Raw genomic sequence first — 17,968 nt, 5'->3', positions numbered from 1 at the left:
GGTAATAATTTGTACTAAAGCATGAAGCTTTTCCTCTTGGAAAACAGCAACATGTAGGAAACTTACCTTATCGCTGTCTAGTGTGTTCTGGGAGGTTCGTGAGGCAATTGAAATAGTATCAGGTTGGCTGCTACCATCTCCCTGACTGTCCAGGTCCTCGCCATCTCTACAAATAATTTAGTTTTCATTACAATATTAGCACTGTGTTTGAAACATGATAGCTCCTACCTGTAGCTCTAAGAATAACACCTAAGTAATGCAGCGGTGGAGACTAAGACAAAACAATTGATGCAAAAATCAGATATTCAGCACTTAGTATGTTTTATGCTTCAAAGAGACAGCATATAGATTCTTTTGTTCCAAGACTACATCCAGCTGGAGTTCAGGTGACAAGTCAGCCAGAACCATGATAATAAACTCATGCAGCCACTTTGCCAAAGTTACCAAGCAGATCCCTCAGTCATGCATTTTAAATCCCACAGAAAATCAAGAACCTGAATAATACATGCAGAATTGTAAAAATCTAAAATGCACAGCTGTCTTGAAGAAAAAATACTGTAGTTCCAAATCCCTTCCATTTACAGTGGCTGAATTTACACAAGTTAAGGACTGTTCAGAGCAGAAATCTTAACCTGTTCAGGACAGCAGGAAACTTGAGATTAATTATAAGGTAAAATCGGCCACAGTGACTCTTGGTTTTGGGCAATCCACTGAAAGCCATGAGAAATTCAACACAACAGAGGAAGCAGTGGTGTTGGAATGGTGTACTGGGAGATCTCTCATTATTTTAAATACCACTTACCTTCTTCCTTTCTGTTTTGTTGTTGGTGCAGTTTTGGGTATGTGGATTGGTTCTTTCAACGCTCCTTTCAGGTGAATGGTCCTTTCTTGTATCACTTCCCGAATGTGTTTAATCCAGTCCTGTTTATTCTCTATACTGGATGCCTTTGATAAGTAAAAAGAAACAAAATCTCCACAATGGACTATTATAGCTGAGAAGATCCACAGATATAGTCAGTTAATGAACACAAAGAGGAAGGTATAAAGATTAATTCTGTGAATCATTTTTGAAAACTGGAACACAGAAAATTCAAGCTTGCTATCTTCATTTTGAACTCCTGCCACTATTCCACGCTTCCCAATATTATTAATGTTGTTCATGTAAAAATCATCTCAACTTGAAGGCCAAACAAGGCTGAAGCCCAGTAGATATCTAGTGAGACAGGGTGGACTGACTTACCATATCAAGCCTAGTAATAACAGCTTAAAAATTGGCCTAAAATACAGCATGAATTTAAAATACCAATTCTAAATTTATACAACAATCTGCTAATATTGACAGAAAATTAAACTCATGTTGCAACATGTACACTTCCAAGATGCTGATCTTTGGTACTATTTTTCCCACATTTGAAACCTACCCGGGAGCAGACAGCTAATTTAGGGAKTCTGTCTTAATAACTGCCTGTAAGATACCATCAGTATTTATCAGATACACTAGAAAACACTTCGATACCCAGTTGCCTATCGCATAATCCAATTGTTTAATTCTATTACTCTCTATCTGAAAAGATATTAAACATAAACAACRGTGTAGACTTTAAAAAATTACTTTAAGTAATCTGCTACTTTTCTTAATGACCCTCTTCTAAAACATTAGGCTTTTAATACATTATTAAAATTACCGAAACAGGGAAAGATTTCAAAATGGGATTCTAGCTGGAGAACAGCAGGAACAGATAAACAGTTAGGAAAAGGAGCTTTGGTTCTTCAACAAACAGTATCAGCTAAGAAAAGAAGTCAAACACAAATAGAATCTCCCAAATCTTTTATTTATGTTTTCATTTAATTTATTTATAGTATTAATGAGCTAAGGATGTGGTAGTTTAGACCTTCAAAAGAAACAAACAGTTAACAAAATTTTTGAAAAGTTTAATATACCATGCAAGTTATCTAAATATCTTATACTGGAAGAATAAAAATATTTTCAGACAAGAACAGGAACACCTTGAAGCCACCTTACGTAGACAGCCCTTAAAAACAAAACCTCTTCTATTGCTCTATGCTGGGAAGGCCATTTCAGGCTGCAAAAAGAAATGGTCTGTAAAATTAAAGGAGTATTAAAACCAAAAAAAATGTATTATTTACTGATGTTATGTTTCATTTCACTGTGCTCATTGACTGCTGGGTATATCAAAATTACTGGGAGCTGTTCCATAGTCTAGAATTCACTATAATTAAGGCATAAATGTTACTGATAATATATCTGATAATATATCTGAAAACATAAACAAGTTTAATATTATGCATTGTAACTTGCAAAAGGGAAAATGAGCTTTTCTTTGAGCTCAGCTCTGCTAAGTGATACAACAGAAAAGTTTCCAAGTTGACACAGTCCTCAAAATATGTGAAACTGCCCAATAGCTGCTTGCAGTATTACAAAAAAAGTTCTCCAGTCGAAACAGTAGGTCACAGTTTACATACCAGAGTCACAAGAAAAATGGATTTGGCCATTCTCCTAGCTAGACAAGACATGCTTCTGACATCTTTAACTTCCCCAGACTCAGAATTTACAGGCATTATCTTCATGCTTTGCATGTGCTCTCACCCAAAGGCAAGCATCTTCAGAAAAACTTGTAGCCACAAACATGTAAGTTCCTTCATAGTGCTTCTATTTTTGAGTAAAAATATGGGCAATGGAAAACAACCTCAGCAATGTGCAGCAGTAGCTTTAATGTAAAATATATTGCTGATGCCATGATTTGTCTGTAGTCTTCTGAGCTGCTTGGTCAGTTAATGGCCAAAGCCTTCAAGCTACAGAATTTTAGTGCAGAAAGGAAAGCAGAGCAAATTAGATCAAACCTCATTCTACTCTGCTTTGGTGAGAGACAGTTTGTTTAATCTTTAGATAGACTACACAGACTCTCCTCTGTTTTCAGGCCACTTGGGTTAGATGCACCCATTTGATTACAGACAAAGGAAGATTATCTACCTGTCAGTATCTGTCCTGCAGCAAGCAGAAAAAGTCATYGCTCACTGCAGGAGCCTTCCCAACAGGTAGGAATAACAGCTACAGCAAGACTCAGTGTACAGTTTACAAGCACGTCCACTACACTTACCTTGAGAACAATTTTGTTGTCTGAAGTTGGTGTTCTTCCAACCCATAGAGCAAACTTGCAGGGATCTCCCTCTACATGTTCTGTGACACCCAGTTCAGAAGTCTGGAATTAAGAAAAAATATTTATTACACCATGACAATTTTGTCTCAGTAGTGACAAAGGGGTGTCAATATTCTATACAGTTGAACTCTACTGTTTAAAGGGAGCTTTAGAAGCTCAAATCTAATTCATATACTTGAAGAATCCTTTATTCAGTTTTTTTCCCTTCAAGAGCAACAATTGCAAGTCAATAACTTTTTCCAATAAAGTAACAATAAACAATTGTATCTATGATCTGAAATATCAAATTGCCTATTTTACATTTTTTTTAATTAGTAACAAAAACCTTATGACTCAAAAAAAAAAAAAAATGCTGAGTGGAAGATGGTGCTGGTTTCTCTCCTTGTCGATTTCCATCAGGGAACACTCATTACTTCTTGATATTAGTGTTTTTGCTCAGATAAGATATATCTGAGAATTCTCTTGCTATCTTCTATGACTCGTATCTCTTTTCTGCCAAAGTTGTCTGTTCTAGTGTGTTTGCTTGGGCTACRAAGATGATCAGAGGGCTGGAGCAYCTGCCCTATGAGGAACGGCTGCAAGAGCTGGGCCTCTTCAGCCTGGGGAAGAGAAGACTGAGGGGGGATCTTATCAACGTGTAGAAGTACCTGAAGGGAGGGTGTCAAGGGGACGGGGACAAACTCTTTTCAGTTGCCCCGTGTGACAGGACAAGAGGCAATGGGCAGAAATTGAAGCACAGGAAGTTCCGCCTGCACGTGAGGGGGAATTTCTTCACTGTGAGGGTGACAGAGCACTGGAGCAGGTTGCCCAGAGAGGTTGTGGAGTCTCCTTCTCTGGAGATCTTCAAGGCCTGCCTGGATGCAACCCTGTCTAACATGCTCTAGGTGGCCCTGCTGAGCAGGGAGGTTGGACTAGATAATCTCCCTTCCAACCTTACTGATTCTATGATTCTATTCTATGATTCCTTCCCTCTGAAATGGACGAAAAATATTCATCAATTCAGTCACTCTGGAGAATTTTGAGGGACACTCATATTAACCAATCACTCTTCGGAGATGCTTTAATGTCAGAATCTTATAGTAAATTATCATCCAAAAYGTTTTCCTTTCCTACTGGAATAACCTCTCATTCGTGTGAATTTGCTTCTAGTTAAGCAACTCATATAGGAGCTATGGCAAAAGAAAACACTAACTAAGGAATATAGGTCCAATTATAAGATCTGTGACTCTAAAAGAGCTAAGCATTCTTGTATCATCTGATTTTATGAATAAAGATTTAAGACTATATGTTGCATGCACAACAGAAGTTGAATTTTCCCCTTATACGTCTCACAACTTACAYTGGCTCATTACAAAAGATTCTGGAGACACAGAATCTGATAAAAAGTATTTTGTTGTAGTCTCATTGGGATGCCAATTCGTTTCATTGTTTTTTTAGAAGAACAACCCATCCGTTCAGCTTTGTCGTCTCTTTTGGTAAAATGGATGTTCCTTCACTGAAATATTTAAAAGTCTGTGATGCATTTTAAAGTTGACTCTAACAAATTTTACATGTGATAAAAAGCCTATAAAATACTTAACCAATCTTTCATTAAGTAATTCAAACAAAGTAATATCCTACTGCATGCTGCAATAGAAAGTCTGAATGGGCAGGACAGTACTACTTTAAATGCTGTTTATTTTTTAAAATCTAATAAATTTAAGAAGCATCAGTATATTTGTGAGCTTTATTAGTTTTACAACAGACAGCTGGGGCAGGATACAGTAGAAGGCTATAAAACAATGACTAGCAAGGCAGACACAGGTTAACTGCCTTTTTCAAAACAGTAAGTAATGGGCATGAAGTGAAACTACTAGGAGCTGGGTTCAAAACCAAACATAAGTTGTTCTGCTGAGCAATACAACTCTTTGCCAAAGGACAAYGTAAATGCAAAAAGTGGTAAGAGATCACGGGACAAACTCACGGAAAAGAAAACCACTGGGCATTACTGAATGCATAGAAAGCACATCCAGGTCAGGAAGCTCCTGAACAGCCAAATGACAGTGACCAGGAGAGTTTTCCAGCAATGTGTCACTTGCCTTGTTTCTATAGTCTTCCTTAGGCTTTTGGCCACTTCATTTCTTTTGAAAGATCATTAACAYATTCCTCTGCTACCACAAATCACACAGAGTATCCTGTGCTGGAGAAATCGTGAAGGTCAGCACACTCAACATGAGACTCAATTCACTAAAACAACTTCCAGATTACAGACAGGATACCRGGCAACAGATGTCTACATGCTTTCAGCATCTTTGTGAATGCCTTTACTTAAGATCAAGCTATAAGAATTGCTACAGTAAGCAATTGATACTATGAAATATTTTGGATATAAAAGTAGGATACAAAGGCAAAAAGATATACTTGTATTTTAAATATGAGGTACAATGATAATTTTGAATATTTCCAGTAATTTCTCCAGGACTAGGGCTACTATTAGGTCTCACCAGAGGAACTGACAGGACAAGCTTATGAGACCAATTTTTCAGCTCTGTCTCTTCTCCCTTGTAATGCCTCAGAAGCTGATGTAACCTGCTCTACTACCTTTTATATTTCAAGTTCTTAAGGGCACTGAAGACGTGCACAACAAAACATCCACAGCTTTGCTGCTGGCTAGCTACCTTATTATGAGACAACAAGTGTTTGAAATGAAGTAGTAGAATGTGCCCAGATGGAAAGCAAAGTAACACAGGGAAAACAAATGCACCACGGATGAGGAATGCAAGAAGGGCTTGCTTTTAAACAAGGAAAAATGTTTCCTTCATATCCTTTCAGTGGGCTATAAAAATTTATTCCATTCACAAAATATTACTGTGAGACTACTAAACTCAGTATACATTCTGGAATGAACCCTTCCATGACAAAGGGTTCTTGCCTTTGCAAACCACTATTTGCAGAATATTCACCAGAATGAATCTTCAACCAGAAGATTACTGCAACAGCAATAGTAAACAAACAAGCTGAAGCCAACCTTCCACCCTTCTGCTTTATACAAGTGAGTCTTAAAGAATCAGCAATTATATACATAATTAAAACAAAATCAGTCTAGCCAATTTTGGTTTCCCCTAGTCATGACACACCAAGATTGATATCCAGTYTTCGGTAGTTATTTTCAGTCTACTCTTTCTTCTCCAAAGCATAACAAAACAGTAAGCTYATAAGATTCACAATCTACAGTTTTCAAGGCTACTTCTGCAGCACATTGAAAGAGTTGTTCAAGTTCTTAAGGCATGTTTAAGCCATCCGAGCCTAGTCACTGAATCATCTAGGCAGACTTTTCTAAATGTGATCATCTATTCTCTTGTACTTACAAACAGTTTACTCTTGTAAATGTATTTACTCCTCCCGCTGGAGTCCTTCACTTCTTTACTGAAAACCAAGGACATCTCAAAAAGGAAAAGGTGTCTCTCTCTGCCCTTTCGAATTAGAGTTTTGGGGTCCCATACTTGGAAGGATTCTTGAAGGATGAGCTCTCCCTGAGATTCTATATTTTCATCAAAGCCTAGAAAATCAGAGAGAGGAAAGTTTCATCATGAAAAGTTAATAATGTGAGGAAATTTAAAAGCAGAGCTTTTGTTTATTAAGTGATTTCTTTATCTGACTTCTTTTTTAAATGCAGCTTGCAAAAAATGGGATTCAAAGGACAGAATGCTGAAAAACAAGACTTGATTTCAGCATAATAATCTACTTAACTGTAACTCAAGTCCAGGTCTAAATTTAGAGATCCAACTGTTAAGAAGTTTATCAACTCTTCTGGCAGTGTTTCACCAGTAAGTGACAGATTTTCCTGTGTCAGCATTTCATATTTTCATCATAGATGTTACTTTTCTTACAAGGTTCCTGCTACTGTAGAATGTGCACAACTACCAAGCAAATGGAGAGCAGAGCATTGGCCAGCTTCCAAATGCCGTATCTTCTGGTGGTTCATCTTCCCTATTATACATGTAACAAGCATGCTTCCATGTTGCAATGGGGGAGAGAAAGATGGCAGCTTGGAGCTGTTGCCATATGATCAATCTGCAATTGATTCACTCCAACATTGGTCCACAATAAAGAAATACCACCTGGGTTATTTATCCTGAGATGCAACATAAGGCTGAAGGTTAAGAACATCAACGAGTTACTTCTGTCCTAGTTGCACCATGTTCTCCCAGTCCARTACATGGAAGTAGGGTTGCAGGATAACAGAAACTGGTCTACCATACTCTTCTGAGTGGTACAAAAACAAATTTTAAAGAGATATTGCTTGCCAATAGTCTCTGAACAGAAAAGCACCAGTCTACTCAACAGAACAATTCATACTGTTCTAAACAGGGTAACAGCACGGAGAGCATCAGCAGCAAGTTGTATTAGGATGTTCATTCAGAAATCTCCAGAGACATAAAGAGGAAATGTGCTCAACTCACTATATTTGTCTAACACGGGATGACTCAACTATACACATACGATTTGTTATAAAACCAACTTATGTAAAAGATTAGGATATTCTCCAGAGTCCCATTTCCAAGGTTAAAAGATTATTACTAATGCTGGTCAGCATTTATTCTAACACCATCTCCTGAACAAAGCATTTGGAAGTGATCCTGTAGACTGACCAACATCCCTATTGTTTAGTCACAGCACAGAGAAGATTTTGTGTGTTCACGTGATTGAGGACCACATGTCAAAGCAGAAGTTTCACAGTAACTTACATGATACTGAAAATTCTGTGACAAGCTGTTTTAATACTAGGAGGCACAAAGAAGGGAATGGAATATTGACTGAAAACACCAACAAGTCTTTATTCAGCAACTGCAAATGAACTGCTTTCATTTCAAAGAACCTGGCTAAAATCCCACAATTTTATTACTAAATAAATGATGGCAACATCTCACATGATAATGTGCCAGTTACAAAAGTGATTTTGGCAGAAGCTGTTCTAAGCACACAGAAACATACATCCAACTTCAAGTATCTGCTATGAACATGATTATGCTGTTTTGGCTAAGATTCAGGCTAAATTGGCTTATGTTGCCATTTCACTGCCAGAAGAGACATTTCATTTCAACCAGAAGTCTCTTATGGAACAGGCAGCAAACAGATGTGGAAATTACAARTATCTTGGAGACGATTATTTGACACACAAATCAGCAAAATCACCTCTAATACATTTAAACTCCTCATATAAAAAAGTCAAGGATACTTGGTTGGGAAATGTAGCTGAAGGCATTATACCTGACCATTTACTTATTAAAATTTAGATCAGCAGTGGAAAACATTGGTAGCCTACACCTTTTTCATATGCTGCAGAGAGACCTATAGATTAGAATAAAAAACAGTTAAAAAACCCCCAAAAACAAATCAGTTACCTGTCATAACTCATTTCCCTAAATGAATTTGAGTTCTTCATATAAAAGCTATATAAAATACAATCCCTCAGTAAGAATTTTCACATTTTTCAGATCTTCTCAACATATAGTAATCTAAAAAGCTATTAAAAAGATTAACATTCAGCATATGGCTAAATCAAAAAGCCAATCTGATTCCTACCTTCCAGCATGCTGAGGTGCATAGCATCATTGGCTCGCTTTGGCACACTAAGCATCACCTCCAGGCCATCTTTAATCTCACCTTTACCTTCTTCACAGCATGTCAGCAGCTCCTGCAAAAGAAAAACAGACATGAGCAGTGTATATTGTGTTTCTACAGTAATACAATGGACAATTAAATACTACTTTTAACAAGTAAAGGATCATTTCTGACAAGTATAATCTATTTYGAACTTCTCGCTCTTCAAACTACACAATAACATACTTGGCATTCATCACAATCAGTCCTTCAAGGAGCAGCCCAAGCTTTCACTTACCCACTTCTGTAATTTAAACAAGATCATCTGGATAATAATAAATCTTTAAAAATTTTATTAAGGGCAGTATCTTTCTGATAAACATAGACACAGCTATCAGATGTAGTGCTACATGAACACCCAGAACAACTTGGTGTCAAGTCATGAAGACAAGGAAAAGCAGGACAGCACAGAAGGACCTCCACGTCAGTCCTTTTTCCACGGCACCAAAGACCTGCTCTGTACTACTGCCACTAAAAAGATCACATTGCTTCATTTCAAATATTCAGTGAAGTACTCTATATTTACATAGTTAAAAGCATCCTTCAGACAAAACTTTTATAAACCAATAAGCATGAGCTTATGGAGAATGGAATATGCTGAAATATTGTAATGGAATTTAAGGAATAATGGCATTTAAATAAATCCATTTTACTATTCAGCAAACCCATCTAGCTCTGCAAAGCCTGGTGAAGCCAACCTACCCCACTACTTCAATAACATTTTAGCTGTGGCATGTTTAGATTCAAAAGTTTAACTGTTGAAATCAGTACCACAAGATTTCTTAAATCAGCAAAGTCTAAAGTATTTCTGTAAGTTATAACTTAACTAAATTACATCTTTTTACAAAGGAAGAATGGACAATATGATTCAATTAAAAATAGCAGACTAGTTTCCATCCAACTTGATCTGAAATGGCCTGGAATATTTTTCAAACATTTTAAAAACAACACTCTGTGGCAGTTAGCAGCTAGAAAGGTGAAACCTACAACATATCAGCTACAGCTACTTTTGTAATGAGCTATTACAAAACAGTAATGCCACCTAACATATACCCAAAACAGCTGAAGAACACTGCTGCTTGGTCAACAAGACATCCTTTTATTGAATGAAAGCTCTAACTACAGGTTTCCAAAGGTTTTACTTATTTTAACAGCTACTGTTTACTTGACATTTCCATGCAACCTTACAAATAACAACTGTTTGCACAACAGCTTTACAGGCAATCAGTATATATACATTTTTTTTTCAGTCTTAATACCATAAACAGTTATTGGCTTGCCAAAATTTGTTGTAGAAACCATTACAAAAATATGACTGTCTATGCGGCCACAAATTACTTTTTTTTTTTTACTCTGCAAATGCAAATGATATTTTCATTGTAAGCATTTGTAGAGAGGTATCTTACTGATTTACATGAATCTGGATGAAAAGTTGCTTATTTATGCTTGTTTTCATTTTTAGTGGTCTCCTAAGAAAATACCACACAATATTTGAGGCTGCCYGAGATGCTATAGTCAGAGTGCAGAGTAAAAAAGCCGTCCTGGTTTTAGCACGAGCTTTGCCCACTTAAGAACAGCAGAATCAGATAAAAAACTTAGAATTAATGCTGACCTTTAAAAGAAGCTGATATTTTGTTATCCTTTGAACAGGTTTGATAAGGTAAGAGGAGATAGAGTTGGCCAGTCCATGTCGTTGTTGTATCTCCTGCATATAAGAAAAAAATGTTTGAGGATTGCGAGCACCAACAATTACATATAGTCCGTTCTGAAGGGTGTGTCATATACATTAACTCCAGTTTCTATTTTAGCAAGGGGAAAAAAAAAAAGACAGGATGGAAAGGTATTCCAGCTACAACGAGTAGTTACGTTTTGCATCTGCCTGCTCATTTCGCACAAATAAAAGGTGATTACCTCTCCCAGGTTACCTATGAAATGTTTCAGCAAACCTAAATTCAAATAGTAATGATTAGGGATATTGAACACATGGCAAAATCACTTTCTCTTAAAATTTGTATTTTTCCTGTTACTTGCATGGGAGGAAAGAAAACAAATTTGAGGGTTTCAGGAAACAGAGCTTGGACTATTACATGAAGGCTGAGGAAGGGGTTTCTTGGCATTACCTGCTTTGATTGCTTATAGTCTGACTGCTAATAGTCATGGAAAGCATTTTCCCCCAAGTGCTGCTATTAAGCCACAAGGGGGAGCATGAAGTATGACTTCCTAGCTAAAGGGACGAGGTTAGCAAACACTTAAAAGGAAAACAGAGCTATTTAACAACAACAAAAAGGATGACCTTCACTATGCTAAAGGAGGAGTATATAACTAGACTATAATTAGATGGGCTAATTACAGATTTCCAGTGCTGACTGTGTTGAACTTCAAGGCCAGTATTTGTTATTTATCACAATATCAGATGTATTTTAAACCACACAACCGCATTGAAWCTGTGAACCCTTTAACCATGATTACAGCACAGCCTCAGTCACTCCCAAGATGCAATTACGAGCCATTTTCACATGGTCCAGTGGTGGGGTCAGTGGAAACKCCTGCAGATACCCGTGTACAGTATCAGCTCTACATACTCCCAGCTCTGGATCTATGGGGCAGATCAGGGGATGGAGAGCTTTCAAATCACTGGTAAGCACTACAGGGCATTCCATTGGAGATGCTGACAAGAAGTCATTCTGACACAGATATATCAGAGCCCCTTGTTATTTTTCAAACAATATTTGCTTAGTGTTTCTGTGCATTTACTTTGTTCTATCTGCCTAATTTTCTTTAACTTACTTCTCTTCTTCAGGCACTGAAAACTTAACAGGGGCTACACAGAAAGATTTTACCTTACAATGTTCAGAATACCAGTTTTCTTAGTGAAAGATTTTGAAAATAACCTTAACAGCTTCAGGGTTAATTTAACTTTTTATATTATCTCCCTTCCACTAATTCTATAAATAATTCTAAAAAGATGTATGGTGTCACTGTACAACYGTACAGTGCTCATACAGTGCTACAATAGCTCAGCATGGAAAGGAGGTGGAGAGCCCTGCAACTGGATCATCTGTATGTTCAACCAATGCATCCTAGAAACGCACACATCCTTCAGCATGGCCAAAATTCCTCAGCTAGTGCAATGCCATAAAGACAGCTGCTGCATTTTAGTCTTTCCCTCAGTGGAATATTACATGCAGCCTAAGTAACCTAGGCACTGAATCAGCAGCATGGTTGGATGAGCAGTTCTGAACAACACTACTGAACTGAATTACTGCTACATTCAACTGTACTCTAAAGGTATTCTAGTAAAGATGGAAATCTTGGTCAAAGTTATTGCATACAATGCAACCTAACCAAATCAAAACACTAAGATTTGCAGAATATGCTTGGGAGAACTGAAGATCATGCTGTGGCTATCAAAATCTGCTTGTAGTTCTGAATGGGAAAACAGCTTAACTCCTATACGTGACAGTAATTTCTTACATTTAATTTGATAGTTGAGCAATATAAACATTATAAATCAAATGTGAGATATATGATCTATTTTCTTAAGCTGACACTAAATGGCAGCATTAGTGCTCAAGGACTCGCATTTTCTTAGTAAATTAGGCACTTGGCTTTAAGCAACTGATACAAATATGCCTTTGCAGTTTTAAAGATGGACGTAAGAAGTACTTACATCAAAGTATGCTCCTGCATGTTCTAATATCAGCTGGGTAGAATCTGGCTTATTTTTACAGTAAGTAACATACATTTGGAACTTGTCTGCCTGCACAACAAAATGCAAATTTAAACAGGTTATCCGAGAGTATATCTTCTGTCTCCAGAGGTTATACTACACAGCATTCAAAGTGGCAACRGCAGAAAATAAATCAGGCAAGTAAGACTGAAAACAACAGGAAAGTAAGGAAAGTAGATTATTCACAGTAGCTAAGACTTAAAGATAAATGCAGTGAACCTGAGGCAGGTTTAGTAACTCATATCAGCTTCTAGAGCAAACAGACATTTGCACCTGATGGCAATGTCTTAATTTTTCCAGCTAAAAATAAATACATTTTTACTCAGATTTGAAGTATGCGGTACAGAGATTTAAATTTAAAAAAATGACTTGACAGCTAATCTCCATCCCTTCATGCTTCTCTTCTCCCTTGTTACTTCTAAATACACCTGACTTTATTACCCAAGTAACGAAGCAGTGCCCAACATCTTCTGGTAACTGTTCATATTTTTCCAGCTCCTTTAGGAATATACTATGGGTAAAGAAGAAACAAACATTATAAGGTACATGAAACATTTTCATTACAGCAGCTGACACTGATCTATTATCTGTGAATAAAAATGGGTAGAAAACTGGCAGTAATTCATACTAACACCATGAGCTAACAGAAAAAAGGTAACAGGAATGGATGAGAACATGGAATATCAGAACTAATACAAAATGTAGTTCAGTGCAAATTCAGAGGTGAAGATCAGAATTTGCTCTACTGGACTTACTCTGTGAACACGTAAGAGTATAACTCAATAACTGCTGCTGTTCCCATCAAAAAGGTTCCCTGCTATTTCAGTTTCAGCAACAGTTTATAGCTTTCCCCTCTTTATGGAAAAAACGAGATGACTTGCTTTTTGGATGCTAATGTTAACTAGCATAAAGCATACAAAGGAATGTAAAATCAAGCTYTGGAATATGCTAGGTATGTTTTATTACTTAGAAGAATCATAATCAAATACAAATGTCAATGAACTAACAGAGACTTGTATATAACTCTGCTTAGGGGTCATTTCATTCATTCATTCATTCAAAAAAGTAGCTGACAAGCCTCTTCAGAGCTCTGTACTCAACTAACTCCAGTAATGGTGGGACATCCACAGAAGCTTCAAAAAACCAAGGAAAAGGAGGGAGAATTATTCTTTCCCATTAGCAGTCAGGGCTTGAAGTCAGGAATGATGGAAGGAATGACAGAACTCTGTTAAATTGTGGTTTGTGCTATTCTATCGAGTTCAGTAGTTTCCATCTCTTTGAGATGGAATTCGAAAAACTTCCAGAAATATTCTAAGGATCCAAATGACTTCTTAACACTGAATGAAGCCTGAGATCGAGAAGACAGTTTCTAGTGGTATACCTATCTGGCTGCAAAAAGTAACAATTGATACAATTCTGAGAAGAAATCCTTTAGATTTTTGATGGAAAAGTGGCCATTATTCACATGCACAATATTTTTGTTAGGAAATCCCTCAGGTCATCCTTTGGGTTTACCAGTAATATGGAAATAGGAGATAAGTCACTCACTTATTGTGGAACTCATAGATTTCCTGCATGTTTCCAAAGATAATGTGTTCTTTGTTTACAATACCAGGTGGGATCTCCTCCACTCCACTTGTCATTTCCCACAGATATGTCTGTTCAAAACAAAAAAGATTCATGGAAAGTCATCAAACTTCTGAACAGAAGCATTTAGGTATCTCTAAGTACATATTCCTGGAGAGAAGAGAGGGAAGGATCATGCAACAACAACTACCTTTGTGACAGTGCTTATTGTGTCACATATACCTTGTGACATATAGCTTTGACAGTAAAATTCAAGTTCTAAAAATAACGACTTAACATATTTGTTGAGACTTCATCCTTTAAACTTCATAGTGTTCTTGACAAACTCTAATGCTTCAGGTTATTCTACATCAAGGTCAAGTTTGTGGTCTAAAGGTTCATGTTTTGTGCAATAGCTACCACCGAACATTACTTGCTCCGGTGTAACAATTACTGGGCACTTTTCCATGGAACCTCTCTGAATTTCTGTTCAAAAAGCCAGCCAGCAGCAGAACACGTGATACACATAAAAGGAGAATTAACACAAGCTCTTCTTTATCGCTAGCAAAGCAAATAAAGTATCCCCTCCTTTTCCCCCTCCTACCTCCAACACAAAAAAAAGCTTTTGAATTGGGAAAAAAGCATTCAAATACTGAAACTAGGTAYCGACAAAAGTAAAACATACAGGATAAATTCTGAAGTGGCTGATGTAATTGTATCATCTTAATAGCAGAAAGGCACTTAATTTAGTATCATAACTATAGACTGATCATGTTTGGTTGTTAAAATTGGAAGAAAATTCAAAGCAGAGTGAATCCTGTCTTCAAAGATTAGCGGGGRAAAAAAAAMMAAAMMAAAMMAAMMAAAAAAAAAACTTACATCCATGCATTCCCGGAGGTCTCTTACGTAAGCTTTTTCTGTCTGAATTAGTTCAGCCATAATGAACCTTAGGTGACAACAGAAAGAATGATCAAATCTCAGTCTGCCAGAACACTATGAATACATAATAACTAGAATACACTTTTTTCTCCTTGTCAGTTTTTGCTTTTTCTACAACCGTAAGAAAATATTTGAGAACATAAGAAAGAGAGAATGAGTGAGGAAAATACGAGAAACAACTTACCGCTATTATCAAGCAGTGCAAAAACATATGGGGAAGAAGATGAAAGTTTTTCCTCAAATGCATTGCATTTGTTACACTCATTAACTGTTGCCCTCCCTCCTACTCTTACCCTTTTATTTCACATTATTTCTATTAAAAAAAAATCACATTGAAAAAAGCCTAATATGACTTTGAAAGTTTAAGATCCTGACTTGCTAGAATCAGCTGTGAGAATAAGCATATGAATAGAACAATACAAAAAGCTACCAAATAATATTGCTCTCTTTTACCTTTTATCCAATTTCTAAGGTCCTAKACAACCCATGACAGATGCTTCATTATCAGAATTGATTATGCACCCTCACTGATTAACAATAAATAAATTCATTACTCTTTCCTGCGGGCAGATTTTCGTTTTTCTTCATTAAGCTCATGAGCAGCATCACGCAGTTTCACCTCTGACCCGGGGACGCTGGCTGGGATTATATCCAGCTGCAAGCTTTTGCTCTATTTTTTTTTTTTTTTTAAGGAAAAAAAAAAAAGGAAAGAACTGATTAAAGGAGGCAACAGGAAAAAAAAGACAACTATAGCAAATGCAAATAAATGTTGTTTGTCTATCATCACAATCAAATTTCACTTACTGATTTATTGGAATCTGAAGAAATACCCAGAGCTTTCTCTAAAGAGGTTCTGTATTTCTCCATGCGCAGAGAAAAGTCTCTGTACCTCTTATCCACTGCTGTGACACATTTTTTAATCTCTGTTGCATGAGCATGCCCTTTTTCACAAAAGCCATCAGCCAGCTGTATCAACAACTTCACCCTCTCTTTGGTTTGCTACAGAAACGGGAAAATATTGAACAGTTACTAGCTATATCTGTCATGAAGCGGATAATTTTGCTTAACCAATTACAATTACTACAGGCAGGTGGAAAAGCCATGAAAGAAGCTCGTTTCCTCCCCACTCTTCCCAAAACTCCTTTAAAAAGATGCTTTTTTCCTAATAAAAATAGCATGGAATGAATATAGGTTCTTTGGGTTTTATTATTACATGCCCAGAACAGGTTATGTTTTTCTTTCAAAAGTGTGCATCATTTCCAACCCTAAATTCTACTAGGCAAGCTTTTTAGAGTATGGGTAGCTTTCTTGCATTAATACAAAAGTAGTTTAATACAATGGGGCTATTTTGTTCGTTACTCCTGAAGCACAGCTACTGGGCCTGGCCCACGAGGACTCAAACATCTACCTACCTTCCTTTACGCAAAGACATCACTGAAATACTGAGAAGGACRTAGGGCTTGTCATATGCTATAATTTAAAGGATTAAGACTGTATCCTTTAATCTTTTCTTCACATTATATTTTGTTGTCACATAGTTCTGAAAGAGGAACTAAGGGAGTAAGTAACCACCAAATCTGTAACAAGGTGCTTTTCCCAATTAACTGGTTGCCTAAGACTGGTTGCCTCTTTCTTTCACGTAAATCATAAATTGTCCACAGTAGATGATTTTATACCTCCACGTATCTCTCTCTGATATAATGGCTAAGAGTAAAACCTACATTGTCAGTACCCTTAGTGACAGGGAGTTAAGTAAAGGAGTCAATAGAAAACCAACAAGGTTTGTCCATCCTTGTTTTTTTTTCTTTCTCTTTCCTAGTGGTCACTCAATTGAGCATTTCTTTTCATTAGGGAATTCCCTGTGCAAGGATAAGCCAGGGCCATCCTCCCAGCAAGCAGCAAAACACAAAGGGAGCAGGATCAACAACATCCTTTCGAAATGGGCACGAACGTCATCCCCTTGCTGACACGGGAAATAGCGGAGGAATGGTGCTTTGCATTCTGGAAGAAATCCAGCAGAGCAAAGGTTGGAGTAAAACTCAGAAGAAAGAAAATAAATGTTCACAAAGCAAATAGGGTCTCTGTTCCTTCTGGAGTCTCTTGTCTTTTCTCCCATGTGTCCGTGTCCGACTCCCATCTCCAGATCTCTTGTCTGCTGAGGTAGTCCTTTGCGCAAATAAATACTTGTTCACTTTCTTAGGCTCCACTATTTTTTTCTATGAAGACTGAGACCCAAGAGGTGGAAACAGATGACAGTTTCACAGTGAAATGCAAAGACAGGGTTACTAAAGCTCAGGTACTTAGTCTTAAAACAGTTGCTTCTCTTTCACATAGGAAAACCAGCAAGCCTCACAAGGGACACCTGCATCTCTGCACAGGCCTCCAGAGATATGGAAGAAAATGCTGCTGTCATAGCTCAAAAAGTTATTGCAGAATCAGTTTGTCTAAAATGAATAACCTAACAAGCAAAGCTTTAAGTTTTTTGCTATCTTCTAATTAAATCATAGCTGAGTCATAAAATATTTTGTGTTTTATACTCTAAATAAGCATGCAGTAACCCAGACCTGAGGATGTAAAAATGGAAATCAAAGGACCTTCAGAGTGATTACCTTCTGAAATGTAATCTTTTGTTTTATTCTGCTCCTAGCAGAAATAAGGATTAGAAAGTCAGTGCAACTAAAAGCTTGACAGACATCCTCGTTTTTCTGCATGTCACTTCCTTTTATTTATTTCTTTTACCTTTGCAGTGATCTGAAATTCTTCATGCTCTTTTAACAGCTCTTGAGTGTGCTGGATACTGGAACCAGTGGAAGTATGGGTGGATAAATAAAACTCCCCATTGTCATGGATCCATTCTAGAGCCTAAATAAAGCAATAACAAAGGAAAAATGAGACGGGGAGAGAGAGAGAC

General features: G+C 37.1%; 1 protein-coding gene across 1 annotated transcript in view; it reads right to left on the bottom strand.

The window, feature by feature from the left end:
- The window catches only part of TRIO (trio Rho guanine nucleotide exchange factor), a gene marked incomplete at its 5' end in the record, with an annotated part of 101,333 nt that extends 83,414 nt beyond the window's left edge, over positions 1-17,919 (bottom strand). The window contains 13 exons of the mRNA XM_085311993.1: positions 67-166; positions 803-945; positions 3,120-3,221; positions 6,527-6,717; positions 8,745-8,856; positions 10,435-10,527; positions 12,493-12,582; positions 12,994-13,063; positions 14,101-14,210; positions 14,998-15,064; positions 15,612-15,727; positions 15,862-16,056; positions 17,797-17,919. Of these exons, the coding sequence (XP_085168119.1) occupies positions 67-166; positions 803-945; positions 3,120-3,221; positions 6,527-6,717; positions 8,745-8,856; positions 10,435-10,527; positions 12,493-12,582; positions 12,994-13,063; positions 14,101-14,210; positions 14,998-15,064; positions 15,612-15,727; positions 15,862-16,056; positions 17,797-17,919 (1,512 nt within the window). The remainder of the gene's footprint in view (positions 1-66; positions 167-802; positions 946-3,119; positions 3,222-6,526; positions 6,718-8,744; positions 8,857-10,434; positions 10,528-12,492; positions 12,583-12,993; positions 13,064-14,100; positions 14,211-14,997; positions 15,065-15,611; positions 15,728-15,861; positions 16,057-17,796) is intronic.
- Between the last annotated feature and the right edge of the window lie 49 nt (positions 17,920-17,968).

Source organism: Rhea americana, unplaced genomic scaffold, assembly GCF_003343005.1.
Source record: "Rhea americana isolate MKP2758 unplaced genomic scaffold, rheAme1 scaffold_353, whole genome shotgun sequence".
NCBI lineage: Eukaryota > Metazoa > Chordata > Aves > Rheiformes > Rheidae > Rhea > Rhea americana.
This window is presented reverse-complemented; position numbering and strand designations above follow the sequence as displayed.